The 17,281-nt window shown below is 47.2% G+C and overlaps 1 protein-coding gene across 1 annotated transcript in view; it reads left to right on the top strand.

Moving 5' to 3' along the window:
* The first annotated feature begins 14,769 nt into the window (after window positions 1-14,769).
* LOC148518857 (alpha-2-macroglobulin-like protein 1) overlaps window positions 14,770-17,281 on the top strand; it is a 241,494-nt gene continuing 238,982 nt past the window's right edge. Inside the window, exons 1-2 of the mRNA XM_088476941.1 lie at window positions 14,770-14,783; window positions 15,616-15,799. Of these exons, the coding sequence (XP_088333067.1) occupies window positions 14,770-14,783; window positions 15,616-15,799 (198 nt within the window). The remainder of the gene's footprint in view (window positions 14,784-15,615; window positions 15,800-17,281) is intronic.

Genomic DNA, 17,281 nt, shown 5'->3' with positions numbered 1-17,281 from the left:
TGACTGCAGCCCAGACAGCCCACCCATAGACAAAAGGTAACAGATGCTGCTGGAGTCAATATTAATATTAACTATGAAGAATATGGATCTACAGTATATAAGGAATGGTGTATTAGAAGTCTCTGAATGTATCTATTTAAACTTTAGTCTTCAGAGCAATGAGTGTCTAAAGAGAGCTGGTACCTCTATGCAGTATTGCAATAAAAAAAACATTGGGCCTAATTTAGCAAGAAACGCAGATGAGAATTCGCATGCACTCGGCCGATTGTTGCGTTCTGCGCATGTGTAATACCCCACTATGCAAGATATTACACCTGACACCATGCATCGCATTGTATCGCATGTCTGTTATTACACAGACAGACAATTCAAAGCAGTTTCAGCAGCAGCAGCTCAGGAGCAGGTCACATGACCAGTGTCAGGTGGTAGGACAGTGACAGTTGGGAGCGAGCAGCAGTTGGTCGGAGAGTATGCTGAGGTACCTGAGGATGGAGCAGGGGTGTTGCTAACCTTATGGCCAAAATAATGCCCTGTGTCACAACAGTAGAGGTGGCGCAGACTGAGGGGAGATTCTCCTCCCACCATCAAAGCTGTACTCAGTGACTGACACCAGAGACAGGCTGAGAAGCCCTTGGAGAGCCAGCTACAGACACCAGAGAAAACTGCCCCTAGTTACTTCAGTCCACCAGTACATAAAGGAGGACAGCTGAGAGCTAAAGAAGCAGTGAGCCTAGAATAGTGAGTACTGAAGCTCCTGAGGTAACACAATACATACCTTAGGCCAACCAAATCACCAGCATATTACAGCACAAAGGCAGCGTGTCTCATGACTAGCAGTGCAGATAGCAGAGGAGGGAGCTGTGATACTGAGCATAGAGACAGACACTGTCCAGTCGCCAACTGTTAGTTCAGGTGCTATCTCCCCAAATGTAAGGACAGACTGAGCAGTTCTCCACTCAGTATAGACTGTGGGACAAGGAGTAAGAAAAGCCCATCGCTGCCGCATACAGGACTGTTTTAACAGCAGTGTGGGCCCTGGGCAAAACAATGCACTGGGGCCCCTACCGACCCATTCACGGGAAGAAAATGTAAATGGTCAATAAAATTAAACCTTTAGATCCCCACAAGCAAATCAATATCCCACAGCAGCTGCAGCACTGGAGATAGGCAGCCATGTATGAGCAGTCATGTCTCTCACACTGCCCTGGGGCTTATTGCTGCAAAAATATCAAATAATTGCACAATCCTATAATTATAACATGACAAAATCTCTCTATGATGATGGAGCTTATTGCTGCAATAATACCATATCATAGTATGATATGGTATTATTGCAGCATAAGCCCCATCATAGTGAGATTTTGTCATGTTATAATTATAGGATTGTGGCAGTGATTTGATTCATGCTGCACACCTGCTGAGCTCAGTCCTTACCTTTGCTGTTCGGGTGCGTGCACCTGTGGTCAGGTCAGGATTCACCAGGACAGAGGCAGTAGCTGGCAGAGAAGTCTGAGAGGGTGAGACTGGGACAATGGATCCTCCAGTCTGGGACACCAGTCTACTTGGCAGCAGTTGAGTGGCACAAGCACAGCAGGTGCCAGCAGCAGCTCTCAAGGCAAGGCAACCCCCAAACTGCCTGGCCTGGTCATAGCTGCTGCTGCTCACACATCAACCAGTCAGCAGTTGTCTCTCACACTCAAAGAGTGGTCTGAAGCTGGCGGATGTAGTGAAACGGCGACTGAGGTGAGAACTCGTCATCCCCGGAGGGGGGGGGGTTAGTACTCGCCATCAAGGGTGGACGCAGGTTGAGATCAGAATACAGTGTTATTAAAAATTTAAAAAATGTACCAACTGGCCGCAGCTGCAGGGGGGCTGGTTGGTGGGCCCATTCAAGCTTCGGGCCCTTGGGCAACTGCCCGACAAGCCCAATGAAAGAGATGGCCCTGGCCGCATATAGTTATAACAATAAGCGCTGCAGACTGTACTTTAAGCAGAACAGCAAAAGATTTAAAGGAGTTTAAGAGACAAGCTAGACAGACTCTGTAGTTTGAGAACTAGCTATTACGCCCAAGACCAGCACCTAATGTAACCCGCAGCCAGCCAGTTATCCAGGAGTCTCTGCAAAGAGAAGAGAGAGTTGTGCACCACCGAGGTTATAACCTAGTTACATCTAAAGTGACATATAGGGGTGGCTGGTTATTTTATACTGCAGTATAAAGTTTAAAGAAAAATTATTAAGATACAGTTGTAATGCTTATATGTGTTTATCAAATCTTCACTCTAGAATTATTATTTTATGATACAATATGTAGGAAAAGTTGTTTCAAAAAGGTTATTTATAGAGTTTTGTAAGTCATTTATTCTAAATTATATTTGTAATATTTGGTACTAGTTGTTTTGTGTGAATTGGGTCATCAAAGGAAAAAGTTGCTGGAACGAGCCTGAAGAATAAAGATAATATTTTCTTACCTAATTTGTGTTTATTCTGGAGGAAATCACTCTACAATAACCAATTTCTACTAATGAACCTGTTTAGCCACTAAGTATAGTGGGCTGTAAGTTTGGGGGTACCACACAAACGCATGCATTGCATTGCACGTGTGTCAACCGGCCACTGCGATTCAATGATTCTCCATGTTACCGATGTTTTCACAGTCTTGCTAGCTATTACGGATGTGAGCAGAGGTAAGGGGGCGGCTTTATGTAGTGCAGGGCGTCTGCATTGCGATCGCATTCATTTGCATAATTTTGCAGCAGCCGGGTGCGTGCATGTGCAATCTTGCGATCCGTGCTGAATCAGGCCCATTGTTTGCTAATCTGCAGTGCTGGCCTCCATTTGTCTTTCTTTTGACTTTATTACATATACAGTAAAATCGCATTTGTGTAATTAAACCTTTATATGAAAATTAAATTCTATACATTCAGCATGCAGCATTAGCATTTAGGGGGAAATGTATAAAGCCTTGGAGAGAGATAAGGTGGAGCGAGACAATAAGGGGAATTGAATTGTCGACAAAATAGTTTTAATGCCTGCAACGGTAGCCCGTCTCGTACCCTTTGCCCAGCCGGCTGAATGCCCGATAACCACAAAAGTACTTCTTACCCTTTTGTGCGAGAACCCACTGTCATAAAGCATGGTGACTGCCGTGCAGATTTGGCCTGTCGAAACGGATTCGCCCTTAATTGAATTCCCCCCAAAGTATCAACCCTTCAGCTCCTAACTGTCATTTTTTTTTCTAACAAAGCCTGTAACATGACAGCTAGGAGCATTTACCTCTCTCCAAGCTTTGATACCCCCCTTCCTAATTAGCTAAATCAAAAATATGTTGGTTACCAAATATTAAACAGTGTGAAATAATACATATAACCCTAATTTTAAATTTTCTTCTAACTTTTTTGTTAAATTGAACCTTATCCTAAATGACCAAATTTATGAGAACAGTGCTATATTTCTCTTCAAATATTACATTCAAACTGACTAAAGCTAAATTTACAAATGCTGCAGTAACACATTTTATATTATAATAAATTTACAAATTATTTTGGAGCCAACATTTTAAAGACTGTTATTTAAAACACCATATTCTATTCTGCTTTTGTCCCTACTATGTACTGTATAAACCTCCTACGCCTTCATCAGCCTTGAGCTGACCAGTCATCGCTTCACAAATATTTGTTGTGCTACGTTCAATGTCCATCCTGTGTTTTGCTAAATGACACTATGTATGTGGGTGTGTAGAGACAATGTACTAAGCTTGTACTTTTCACCTGTTAGTACAAAGACCCCAATATAACATAAGGCACACAGATACAAGGGACACATTCACTAGCTGGTTTCTCATCCTGCACAATGGTGTCCTGCACCTTGTGTGTGGGGCTGATCCTTCTGCACATCTTTTGGACTTCGGCAGCAAAATTGTGAGTGATTGTACTGTACTTACCTGTCCTTATGTACGTCTGGATGCATGTAATGTTTTCCATACATAACTTATTTATTTTTTGGGGGGCGTGACGTATATACAGTAATTATACATGAAAAAAGTTTGTACAATATTTTAAAGGAAAAAGGATAAAATTGTATTACCCCGCATAAATCAAAATACTATATTAAAAACTAACCCTTTACTTTATGGTTAGGTAATACGTTGTAAAGTGTTAAATATTAAATGGGGAATTAATGTGCCTGAATTTTTGCATTAAATAATAGCTTTATTGAATGCATTTTGTAACCAGTTTCTTATTAATTGAATCACTAAAGGCCTTATATAGATTAAGTCAAAAATACATTTTGAAAGCATTTCAAAATCAATTTTCGATCTCTCGCACTGCGCAGGGGTGTCTTTTCAGAATTTGCTGGGGCCGGGCCTGGAATGGGTGTGAACTTGCAGAAAGCGGGAGTTATGGCAACTACGGTGGGGCATGTACAGTAACCCCAACAAAAGTACAGCAAAGGCGTGTTCCGGGTGTTTAGTCTCAAATTGGGACAAATATCTCCACCGAAAAGTTGCATACAAAGCCTCTTGAAGGGGTCTGAGCTGCGTCCGTTCAGACCCAGGAATGAGTGTATAAGTTATTAGTGATGAATGCAAAAATACTAATGATGACTAATTAGTCATGACTGTGAAAAACTCACCAATTTTATTAAATGCAGTGAAAAACCTGGAGCAGTGTTAATAAAGTGGATAACACTACAGTATATTCTTATGTATAATTAATACTCATAGCTCAAAGGGGTTGGGCATGGGATCCCAGCAGTCAGGATGCCAATGGTCAGAATATTGACAGCGACATCGCGAGAATTTTCATAAGTATCCTAACTCTAACCCTTCCCTAGCCCTAACCCTCTGTCACAGCACACTGGACACCGGTGCGCACTTACTGGGTTCGGCGGCGCAGGTCTGTGGCAGGGTAGTGGGTGGGGAGTCCCCGGTCCCCACTGCTGGCTGATCCTCCTCCCCCCCGGTGGCATGGTGCAGGCGGCTGTGGCTCCCTGCAGGCACGCACCGATTTAAAAAGAATTTAAAGGGCTATGGCCCTCATTCAGAGCCACTCGCTAGCAGCAGTACGCTCGTTCCGAGCGATGTTCGCACATCTGCGCATGCGTACGGTTTTTAGTACGCATGCGCGAACCAGTCAGTGCGGCCGAAAATCATTTGTACGCAATATAGCGAGTGCCTGCTATTTTGAGTGACAGAATGAGGCGTATGTGGGTGGTAACAGGGGAAGGTGCTTGAAAACGGGGAGTGGAGATCCGATCGCAGGCGTGCTTAAAGGTCAAAACGGGCGTTTTATGGGTGTGCATAATTAATACAGCAGCGTCATTGACCACGTCACTTGGTTTTTTTAACTCAGAACTGCTCGCAAAATAGCGGTTGAAAAAACCAACCACAAGAATAGCGAGCAGTTCATATCCTGTTCGATGTACTCGATTAATCTAATAAATAGCGGACATGACGTTTGGTGCGAGCGGCCAGGGGGCGTTTTTCTCAAATAAACGAGCGTATGTTTTGCTCGCTCGTTCAGACTTAGAGGTGTGAACAGACTGCAATGTGCGAACGGATCATTTGCATAGCCACCCCTTGTTTTTGAACGAACGAACGCAAATAGCGAACGGCTCTGAATGAGGGCCAATGTATACCAATTAGGTGAGTCACAGAAGGTGCCAAATTCAAGTCCTGCCTATTTAGGGAAGTCTCTGGGAGCACTCCTGTGCCAGAATATAGGCTCCCAAACCTTATTCCAGTGTTCCTGTGTTGCTTGTTCCTGACCTCTGCTTTGTTCGTGACCCGATTTCGTGTGAGCCCTAGTACTGCGATTGGTAATCCGGTTTTGACTTTGGCTGTCCTTTGTGACCTGTCTATGTCTGCTCCTTGGTACTGATATTGGAAATCTGGTTTTGACCTTGGCTATCCTTCGTGACCTGCATATGTCTGCTCCCTGGTATCGTCTTTTCCATTTGGTTCTAACTCGGCCTGTTGATTACGCTGAATACCTCCGCTGCATCCAGAGTTCACCAGCACCTGTATAGGGGAACCTAGGCTGAGGGCTGTGACCTGCTTGTTGGACGCAGCTAAGTCCATACCTCCTTGCAAGGGCCCCTGGTGAACACGTTAGACTCAGTTATAGGTCTCGCCAATCCCAATACGGGTTGCATTCATCCTCCAATTGAGAGTTGTGACACCCACCTTTTCCGCACCCTAATAAATCCATTCCCCCCACAGCCTGACTCTAACCCCCCCCCCAGCCTAGCTCTAACTCCTGGAGTTAGAGTTAGGCTGGGGGGGGGTTAGAGTCAGCTTTGATATATGACCGAGTATGACTTACATTACTAATCTCATACATTTACCTCACTAAGAAGTAATCTCTCTGTGTTGCCACTGAGAGCTTTATCTCGGCGCTATATAGGCTGTTTCTGTAATATAGGTTCCACTTGTAAGTGGTAAAATGTGTACACAGCTGCTAGCTCAAAAAGTCAGTTACCCTGCTGACTTAAACCAAAAACTTCCCAAAACAAAAATGGAGCTGCGCTAGTGTTAAAATAACTAATGTTGCAAAAATCTGTATATGTTTGATTGAGCAAATGAACTTCAAAAGGCTTTCTTAATATACATTTATTTAAAATTCCATTCCTCCACAAGAATGCATATTATTATAAAAAGTGTTACAATATCAAACAATTATAATTACGATAAAATGTATCTTTGCAGTTGCCAATACTATGCTACAATTTAACAATTTGTTCACAGCAAGCAACTATCCTTCTCTCAATATCCACCTGGGTTTAGCTCTTTATATCCATATACTGGTTAACCGGTTTATATATAATCTTGGTAAGTGTCAGTTATAAAAACAAAGTGGTATAAAGATGTTGCTAACCATACTCCACCAAGTAATAAATAGCTGGTCACTATGCACTTAGTATCCGGCTCTCACCACAGTTGGAATTGTACTAAGAAAATAAACACAGTCCTGGTTAGCGTGGCATCTATGGTGTCTCATTCTAGCCATAACCGCAGGAACATTAGCTGAAGCTGCTGAGATAGGACTTGGTTTAGGGTTAAGGTTAGTGTTAGCATTAGGGTTAGGTGCAGGCAGAGCCGTAACTAGACTTTTTGGTGCCCTGTGCCAGAAGAGCATTGGCGCCCTCCCATTTTTCAAATAGGGACATAACACATCCGACAAAGGGTAATGGCCTCATGGGGAAGGGGCAGGGAAGGGATAGGGGAGGCCACGAGATGCTGGGGATGAAATAAGAGGAAGCTACAAGTGAGAATGATAATAAACAGAACATTTACAGATCTGAACAGTGCCTCTGCCCTGTGCCAGGCTGCACTACCCTAGTTACAGCCCTGAGTGCAGGGGTGTATTTATAATGGGTGCAGGGTGTGCGATGCACACGGGTCACTGGCTCCAGGGAGGCTCTGCACCAAGTCCCAGGTTGGCACCGGTGTCTGCACTGTACAAACACGACTGCAAAATGGCAGCAGCGGGCATTTTCCCCTCATTTGCAAATGTGCAGTACAGGGAAAATGGCCATAGAAGTAATTTTCCAACAGATCTCACTCTAGTGCCCAGAGTCTATCAGTGTGGTGCTGGCTGCGCATACCACTCAGTGCGCTGCCGGCCTCTGGATGGAGAGAAGGGGGCACGTGACAGAAACTGCACACGGGCCCCCTTCTCACTAGAAATGCCCCTGGTTAGGTTTAGTGTTAAGCACAGGCATTGGAATGATTTTATGTTGGGGGGAACCCTCCTTCCGTTTATTTTGCACATATTCCACAGCACTTTATTTATCCATTCACATCACTCCCTGTCCCAGTGGAGCTTACAGTCTATATTCCCTACCACATGCTCACATTTAGTGGCCTTCAAACTGCCATTATACCCACTGTCCACTTAACCAGAGCAAATATGTGGACAAGTGGAACACAAGCAGCAAATGCTCCATTTCAGATTTAAGGTTTAAGTCTTACGTTGTATCTTTCTTGAGAATTCTTGAGCACCATGCCTGCTGCTGGGAGTGGATTTTCATTCCAGAAGGGATGAAGACATAGTTTCAATTTCTCAATGGACACAGATCTGAAGAGATGTAAAGAACTACTGGCAGGAAAAAAAGGCAATTTGTAGGCCCTTACACAAACTGCCTTTGCTTTACTTGAGCTGCCCACCTTCCAGTGTGTACTCAGAAAGAGATTTGAGCAGTTATTGGCCTGAGACTACTTCCCCAAAATGTGGAAAATTTGATGTCCATCAAACTAAACTACAAATTCTACAAGAAAGACCTTTACCGTCAATTACGTGCAAATATTTCAGAGGCACCTGCAATGGTGGATTCCAGCGGGTACAAATTAATATTGTGCGAAGATGATGTATACATCACACCAGATTATCACATCACCCAAGCCTATATCCTCATCCCATCCTGTGTTGTGTATAGTTTACAGCTCCGCTCCCTGTTAGATTGGGTTTTCATTGTCCACTTTAGTGGATGTGAGCTCCATTTTATCACCACTCCCCCTATACATCTTCTGACCTGGGCTACAGGAGGAGCAGCTGCACTCTGGAATACGTTTGCATGGAGTTGCCCCTCTCACTTTTTGAAAATGTTTATGCAAATCTCAGCTGAGACGTTTATGATGTCATGGCTAACGCACACACAGCAAAAAAGAAACACATTGATTGATTGGATTCTTTTTTTTTTGGCACTTGGGGTGAGAGCACCACTCAACGAGGCAGCATCACCTTGATAAACAACACTGGCAGCACCCCTGTGCAGCTACATTGCTGGTGATAAGTGTGGCTAATGCACACAGCACACACAGAAAAAAAACACATTGATTGATTGGATTAATTTCTTTTGCCACTTATGGGGGAAGGGTACCCCTCAACAAGCCAACAGCCCTGTGATAAACAACACAGTAAGTTCCCCTGGCAGCTACGTTGCTGGTGATAAGTGTGGCTAATGTGAACACACACAGAAAAAAAACACATTGATTGATTGATATTTTGATTGATTGGATTAGTTTTTTTTTTAAACTTGGGGGGAGAGCACCCCTCAACGAGGCAGCAGCCCCTTGATAAACGACACAGGCAGCACCCCTGAGCATCTACGTTGCTTGTGATAAGTGTGGCTAATGCGCGCACACACACAGAAAAAAAAAACATTGATTGATTGATTGATTGACTGGATTCATTTTTTGGAGGCACTTGGGGGAGAGCACCCCTTAGCGAGGCAGTATCCCCTTGATAAACAACACAGCCAGCACACCTGTGCAGCTACATTGCTGGTAATAATTGTGGCTAATGTGCACACACACACACACAGAATAAAAACAATATTGATTGATTGGATTAATTTTTTTTTTTGGCACTTGGGGGTGAGCACCCTACAATGAGGCAGAAGCCCCTTGATAAACGACACAGTCAGCACCCCTAAGCAGCTACGTTGCTTGTGATAAATGTGGCTAATGCGCGCACACACACAGAAAAATAAACATTGATTGATTGATTGATTGACTGGATTCATTTTTGGAGGCACTTGGGGGAGAGCACCCCTTAACGAGGCAGTACCCCCTTGATAAATAACACAGCCAGCACAACTGTGCAGCTACATTGCTGGTGTTAAGTGTGGCTAATGTGCACACACACACAGAAAAATTGATTGATTGATTGGATTCATTTTTTTTTTGCACTTGGGGGAGAGCACCCCGCAACGAGGCAGCAGCCTAATGATAAATGACACAATCAGCACCCCTGCTCAGCTACATTGCTGGTGATTAGTGTGGCTATTGTGCACACACACACATGAAAAAAAACATTGATTGATTGGATTTAAAAAAATGTTGGCACTTGGGGGGAAGAGCACCCCTCAACGAGGCAGCAGCCCCTTGATAAATGACACAGGCAGCACCACTGAGCAGCTACTTTGCTAATAATAAGTGTGGTTAACGCGGACACACACAGAAAAAAAAACCTGGACAGCACAGCAGCACAGTAACCCAGCCCCTATGGACAACAGCCAGCCAGCCCCTATGGACAGGACAACAGCCAGCCCCTATGGACAGGCAACAGCCAGCCAGCACCTATGACAACAGCCAGCCCCTATGGACATGAAAACAGCCAGCCAACAACTATGGACAACAGCCAGCCAGCTCCTATATACAGGACAACAGCCAGCCATCCCTTATGGACATTAAGCAGCTAGCCCCTGACAAGTGACAACAGAAGCCAGCCCCTATACACAACAACCATAGCCCCAGGGCTGGCCCTAGGCATAGGCATTTTAGGCAAATGCCTAGGGGCACCTGGAATGCTTAGGGGCATCCCAAGCCTAGAGCCAGCCAGCCTCTATGGACAACAGCCAGCCAGCCCTTATGGACAGGACAACAGCCAGCCAACCCCTATGGACGACAGTCAGCCAGCTCCTATATATAAAGGACAATGGCCAGCCAGCCCCTATGGACAACAGCCATACAGCCCCTATGGACAGGACAACAGCCAGCCAACCCCTATGGACAACAGCCAGCCAGCTCCTATATACAGGACAACAGCCAGCCAGCCCCTATGGACATTAAGCAGCCAGCCCCTGACAAGTGACAACAGATGCCAGCCCCTATACACAGCAACCACAACCCCAGGGCTGGCCCTAGGCATAGGGATTTTAGGCAAATGCCTTGGGGCACTTGGAATGCCTAGGGGCATCCCAAGCCTAGAGCCAGCAGTAGATTTTTTTGTCTTTGAGCTGGCTTGGGTGCTGATTGCTATCTCAGCAATCCAAGCCAGCCAGGAGTAAAAGTCAGGAGGCTGCAGCAGCTGAACGCAGAGCCGGAGCTCAGTCTCAGACAGGCAGGAAGTGTGTTTACTTTCACTTTAAGCCTGAGCCAAGGCTGAGCACTGAGCAGCTGCAGAGGAAGCCATACAACACGCGCGGAGCTGCAGGACCCTGCCCCAGCCACACGGAATAATGGTAAGAGCTGGATGAGGGGAGGAAGATACATATGGGGAGTGGGGGCTGATGACACTGCTGTGGTAGGGGGAGAAAAGACATATGGGGAGTGGGAGCTAAGGGATCTAATGATACTGCTATGGGGGTAGGGGGAGGAAGATATATATGTGAAGTGGGGATCTGGGAGCTGATAACACTTATGGGGGAGAGGGGGGCAGATACAAGGGGGTGTGGGAGCTCAGAACTGATGACACTGCTATTGTGGGAGGGTAGGAGGCAGGGGCATAAGGCGAGTGTGGGCTCAGGGTGTTTACGACACTACTATGGGTGAGGACGGGGAGACATATTAGGAGTGAGGGCCCAGGGGGCATGGGCATGGGTGGACTCCCAAAATCCACATTGCTAAGAAGAAACCCAGTGTGTTGACTGGTGATGATGATGATGGTCACCAAGATAGGAGGTAGGGGGTAACAACAAGCTGCAATCATTGGCTACCATTCTACTGATGTGCTACCACAGCCATCCTGGGTTCCCTAGAAAATTATATGTAGAGAGTGTGGTGTGGGGGTCAGCCTGTACTGTGAGTGATGGGTGCTGACTGTGCTCTGTGAGGGGTGCTGAGCTGGCTGAGGGGTGATGGGTGTTGTGCTGTGAAGGGGTACTGTGCAGGGAGAGGGGTGATGGATGATGTGCTGTGCTGTGATCTGTACTGTGCTGGATGAGGGGTGTTGTACTGGGAGAGGGTTGCTGTGCTGAGAGAGTGGTAATGGGTGAGGGGTGATGGGTGTTGTGATCTGTGCAGTAAGAAGGGTGCTTTACTGGGAGAGTGGTGCTGGGAGAGAGGTGCTGTGCTGTAATCTGTACTGTGAGGGGTACTGTTATGCGTGCTGTGATGGATACTGTGCTGGGTGATGGGTGCTGTGCTGGGTAAAGGGTGATGTGATCTGTACTGTGAGGGGTACTGTGCTCGGTGACAGGTGCTGTGCCAGGTGAGGGGAGCTGTAATCTGTACTGTGAGGGGTACTGTGATGGGTGCTGTGAGGGGTACTGTGCTGGGTGATGGGTGCTGTGCTGGGTCAGGGGTGCTGTAATCTGTACTGTTATGGGTACTGTGATGGGTGACAGGTGATGTGCTGCAATCTGAACTGTGAGGGGTACTGTGCTGGATGATGGGTGCTGAGATGGGTGAGGGTTGCTGTGCTGTAATCTGTGCTGTGATGGGTGCTGTGCTGGGTGACAGGTGCTGTGCTGGGTGAGGGGTGCTGTAAATTGTACTGTGAGGGGTACTGTGCTGGGTGACAGGTAATGTGCTGCAATCTGAACTGTGACTGTGAGGGGTACTGTGCTGGGTGACTGGTGCTGAGATGGGTGAGGGGTGCTGTGCTGTAATCTGTGCTGTCAGGGGTGCTGTGCTGGGAGTGAGGTGCTGGGTGAGGGGTGCTCTACTGTAATCTGTGCTGTTAGAGGTACTGTGTTTGGTGGTGGGTGCTGTGCAGTGAGGGAAGAGGAGTGCTGTGAGGGGTGCTGTGCTGGGAGAGAGGTGCTGGGTGAGGGGTGCTTTGCTGTAATCTGTGCTGTTAGAGGTACTATGTTTGGTAGCAGGTGCTGTGCAGTGAGGGAAGAGGAGTGCTGTGAGGGGAGAATGCCTTCTGAGGTGGGGGTATAAGGAAATTTCTCCTAACAACTGTACCTTTTTTCTTTAGTTATAGCAGTGTGCTGTAAGGGGAGAGGGGTGCTGTGAGGGGAGAACCTGGGATTTTTTTGCTGGGGGCACCAGCCAAAATCTTGCCTAGGGCACCTAACTGGTTAGGGCTGGCTCTGCACCTCCCCCTCCTTCCTCTTCACTCTCCACAGCAGGAATGAAAATGGCGGCGATCACGGGACATTTTATATGATCCAAAACCCGCGAGAATCTGACAGCGGGATGATGATGTTTTGCCTCGTTTTGAGATCCGAGTCAGGCTAGAAAACCCAAGCTGACTTGGATCTCGGCTCGGATCGCTAAGTTCGGGTGGGTTCGGATCACTGAGATCCGAACCCGCTCATCTCGAGTTCTAACATACAGCTGCAAATTACAGACATGGGGTATTGGCAGGTATCAAACACCAAAATATAAATGACACAGTAATTCTGTTTCTAGTACTGTATTAGCAGATGGTGATTATAGACAGACAGTTCATCTATATAAATCATACTATTGCAGGAGGTTGGGCTTCACACCCTAATTGACAAATTTCTGAAAAGTGAAACGCAACTACTGCAATTGCCACTAAGGATAAAATGACTATGGGCCTGATTCTGATTTGGGAGTAAACCTTTAAAGAGCAAGTTACTGTGTATTGGGTAAACCATGTGGCAATTCAAGGGGTGGAAATATTTTATTGATTTATTTTGCATGCAGGGTAAATACTGGTGGCTTTCGCATGCGGGGTTTAATTCAACATTGCGTGCAAGTACAATGCTGAATGCAGATTCCCGAATATTGAGAGTCTGCGCATGCGCAGGACCTATTCTGCGAAAGTGAAGAACGGATCTTGCGTGATCGCACACAGGGCCTGATTCAGACCCACTCACCAGCGCACAGCATTCGCAAGCGGATCGATAGTCCCTCACTGTGCATGCGCATGCTGCCGCAGCTGGCTCCACTGTATGCATGTGCAAGACCCGCCCAGCGATGGGCACTCTATCGCATGAAAACATGGGCTTGCAATGGACGAGACCCTACCACAAGGTTCTCGTCGCAAGCCTGATGCTCATGATGGTTTCCCACAGCGTAGCGAGCGGCCAGGAGGCCGGCTTGCAAAAAAAACAAATGCTGCCCTGATTCAGAGCGAGCGCTCTGAAAGAGCGTCCGGCTCTGAATCAGACCTCAGACCTTTCTACTATGCCTTTGCCTGACTGACAGACAGAGGCCCTGATTCAAAGGCGCTCGCAAAAAGCGAGCGCTCGCTCTGAATTGGGGCGGGGGTTTGTTTTTTTAGTTGTGGCCTCTTGGCCACTCGCATAGCTGTGGGATACCACCCACAACTTATGCGAGCGGCCATGTGATGGTCGCGATGGTCAAAACCATCGTGACCATCGGGCTTGCGACGAGACCCTTGCGGTAGGGTCTCATTGCCGCAAGCACCAGTGGACTTCCTGCACTAATAGAGCAGGAAGTCCACTTACTGAAATCACGAATGATGTCAGTAGGGCCGCCTGCAGGAACGCCTCCATTTGCCCAGCCACCCCCCCGCCCCGCCTTCTAAGTGGGGCGAGCTGTCGATCAACATCGACAGCCTCCCCTTTTGGATGCGAGTGCCGGAGCGAGTGCTTTTTGCGCTCGCTCCGGGGCTCATGCACACGCAGTGCGCACGCCACGCATGCGCACTGCCTAACAATCGACCCACTTGCGAGCGCATAGCGCTTGCGAGTGGGTCTGAATCAGGCCCAGAGGCACTTAGGGGTGGTGCAGGGGCGGGGACGGCCAACGTTTACAGAAATGGTGGGGGGTTTTCCGGGAGTGGTAAGGCCAGCGGCTGCATTCACGGACGCAGTTTTCTGGCCTCAGAAGCTGGCCAGCCTCAGTAAGCTGAGGTAGCGAAGGTGATCCCAGCCAGCGACATTGGTCGCAGTGCTGGGATCACAAATGCAGCAGGGGGTGTTCTACACCTCCTGCTGCATTTGCATGTTTACAAAGATGGAATTGCAAAGCTGACTGTGTGCACTACACACTACAGTATATGCTTGCGTGCAGCTTTGCTATTCCTTCCCAAGCTGAATCACCCCCATCTCACATCTAAATCTCTCTGCACATGTTACACCTGCCCCACCTGTAGTCCAGCATGGTGCTGCCAAGGTGTAAAGTTACTATAAGTATGTCCCTTTAAAATTCATATTTCTTCATTGGAGATGCAGTAAACTAAGGACCTCATTCAGAACCGCTCGCTAGATGCGATCGCTGGCATCCAGTGTATGCAAATTTGTCAAAGTGACGGCATTGGAAGCGATCGCTCGCCAAGGTATAAGCATGACCACTTTGGCTGTGCGAGCGATTGCTCTGTGTATGCAGACGCCCATTAGTGTATGTTGAGCTGCCCACTAGCGCACGTCATCTCCAGGAAGTGTATTAAAACATTGGTACATCAAGGACCATCGGAAGCTTGTGGTTGCCTTACCCTACCACAAACACTGCAAGGACTTCAGTGTAAAAAACAGGCATGTGACGTGTTATATGACGCTGCCTGTTAATTATGCATGCCATTGAAATGGCGTTGAAACACCCAGGCATGCCTACATTCGCACCTCCACTCCCCCGTTATTAGTGTCCTGCCCCTGTTACCACCCACAAATGGCCTCTCCTGTCACTCATTGCTCTGGGCTGTATTTGCTGGACGAGCGAGCGGGCTGCGATCGCACAGAGTAGTTCACGCACATGCAGAACGAAGCGTGCGCATGCGTGTTCGCAAACCATCGGGCCGCTTGCGAGCACACAGCGCTTGCGAGCTGCTCTGACTGAGGTCCTAAATATTTATATACTCATGTGTTTTACTTTACGACAGTCTTTAATAACTGTCAGTTTCTAATATATAAAGACTTTACCACAGTCTTTATCTAATAGATATGTCAGAATCTAATATATAAATCCTCTATGTACATAGTAACCAATCCTCCCTGTTTATTGCCCTCAGGCACTATGCTGTCATCTTCCCCTCAGAGATGGTCTCCCATGATTCTGCGAGCGTCTGCATACACCTGGAGGGAGCTCAGCCAGAGAGCAGAGTGCAGATAATTCTACAACTGGATGGAGATAATTCAACACTCATAGACAAGAGGTTCCAGCTTGTCCCTTTGTCCACCTGCTTAAAAATCTTGGTATATATCATCCCAAAACAGATATTTTTACGTACAGTAGTCCATACCGCCCAACTTTTGAAGAGAGGGATGAGGGACCCTTCGCCCTCCTACTGCGCGAGCGCCCAAAAAGGGAGCAAGGCTTCCGAAAAGTGGCGGGGCTTCCAAAAGAGGCGGGGCATCGCGGCAACCCCCCCCGTTTTCTGCACTACAGGGGCAGGCCCAGTACTCTCCAAGATGCTGGGCAGCTCCCCAGGCTTTCCCTGCGCTAGTGAACAGATGCCGTGCGATGTGCATGGCGTTTTTTCACCTTCTGCACACCCGCTGCTCTGCTATGCAGAGCAGTGGGTGTGCTCTCCCCAACTCCCCCCCACCGTGGGACACTGTGGCCCGCAGGTGGGACAGCTGGACAGTCCCAGAAAAATGGGACTGTCCCGCTGAATGCGGGACAGTTTGGAGGTATGGTAGTCTACTTTATATTATTGTAAGAAATGCATCCATATTCATTGATAAACATGTTAATTATTCACAGGGCCGTAAGGAGCTGCGCAGAGCCCTGGTACTTTTAAGGGGGAGTGACTGAATGTAAGGAAGTGTGGCTATCAGGGGCAAAACCAGGAGTGGGCATTATCAGTGTGATCGTCCCCCCCCCCTGCACAGCCAGTGGAGACTGCTGCTACTACAGAACGCACACAGGGCCTGATTCAGAGCCGGACGCTCTGACAGAGCCCTCTCTCTGAATCAGGGCCGGCCTTCTGTTTTTTTAGAGCGGCCTCCTGGCTGCTCGCATAGCTGTGGATGACCACCCACAGCTATAGCGAACAGTCAAGGCCATCGTGACCATCGGGCTTGCGACAAGACCCTTGTGGTAGGGTCTCATTGCCACAATATTGACTCTTTGCAGAAACTTAAAGAAATTGTCAATAAAAGCCTGTGACTTATGAAATGCTTGTAATTTTACTTCAGTACACCATAGTAACATCTGAGAAAAAGGTGTAAAAACACTGAAGCAGCAAACTTTGTGAAAACCAATACTTGTGTCATTCTCAAAACTTTTGGCAATGGCTGTATATACATCCGATGGAATGTCCTGAGGATGCCCGGTCAGCGCTGCACCTTTAGCATGACATAATGATGTCATGCCCACAATGTCATGACATTGCATGCTTAGTGGGCGGGGCCAACAATGGGTGCAACCATGCGCTGTTACGGCTCTGGCTGTTACTGACAGGTAAGGGAGAGGGGCGGGCAGCGGACTCGAGTCCCCACCAGGGAACTCCACCAAATACGGGCCAGGGTTTCCCCTACCTCTCAGCGCCCCTGAGTATTCACTGTAATGTTGGGCAAAAGTACATAGAACACATGATTGCTTTATGTCACAACAAACTGTTATAGAGACTTCAGCTACTATTTAAAAAATACTGAGTGCACTGTAAAATGTACAAAACCTCATAATTTCCTTCAAATTCTTACACTCATATGATGTTACCATACACATAGCCC

Source organism: Taudactylus pleione, unplaced genomic scaffold (genome assembly GCF_031769625.1).
Source record: "Taudactylus pleione unplaced genomic scaffold, aTauple2 ptg000198l, whole genome shotgun sequence".
Lineage (NCBI taxonomy): Eukaryota > Metazoa > Chordata > Amphibia > Anura > Myobatrachidae > Taudactylus > Taudactylus pleione.
This window is presented reverse-complemented; position numbering and strand designations above follow the sequence as displayed.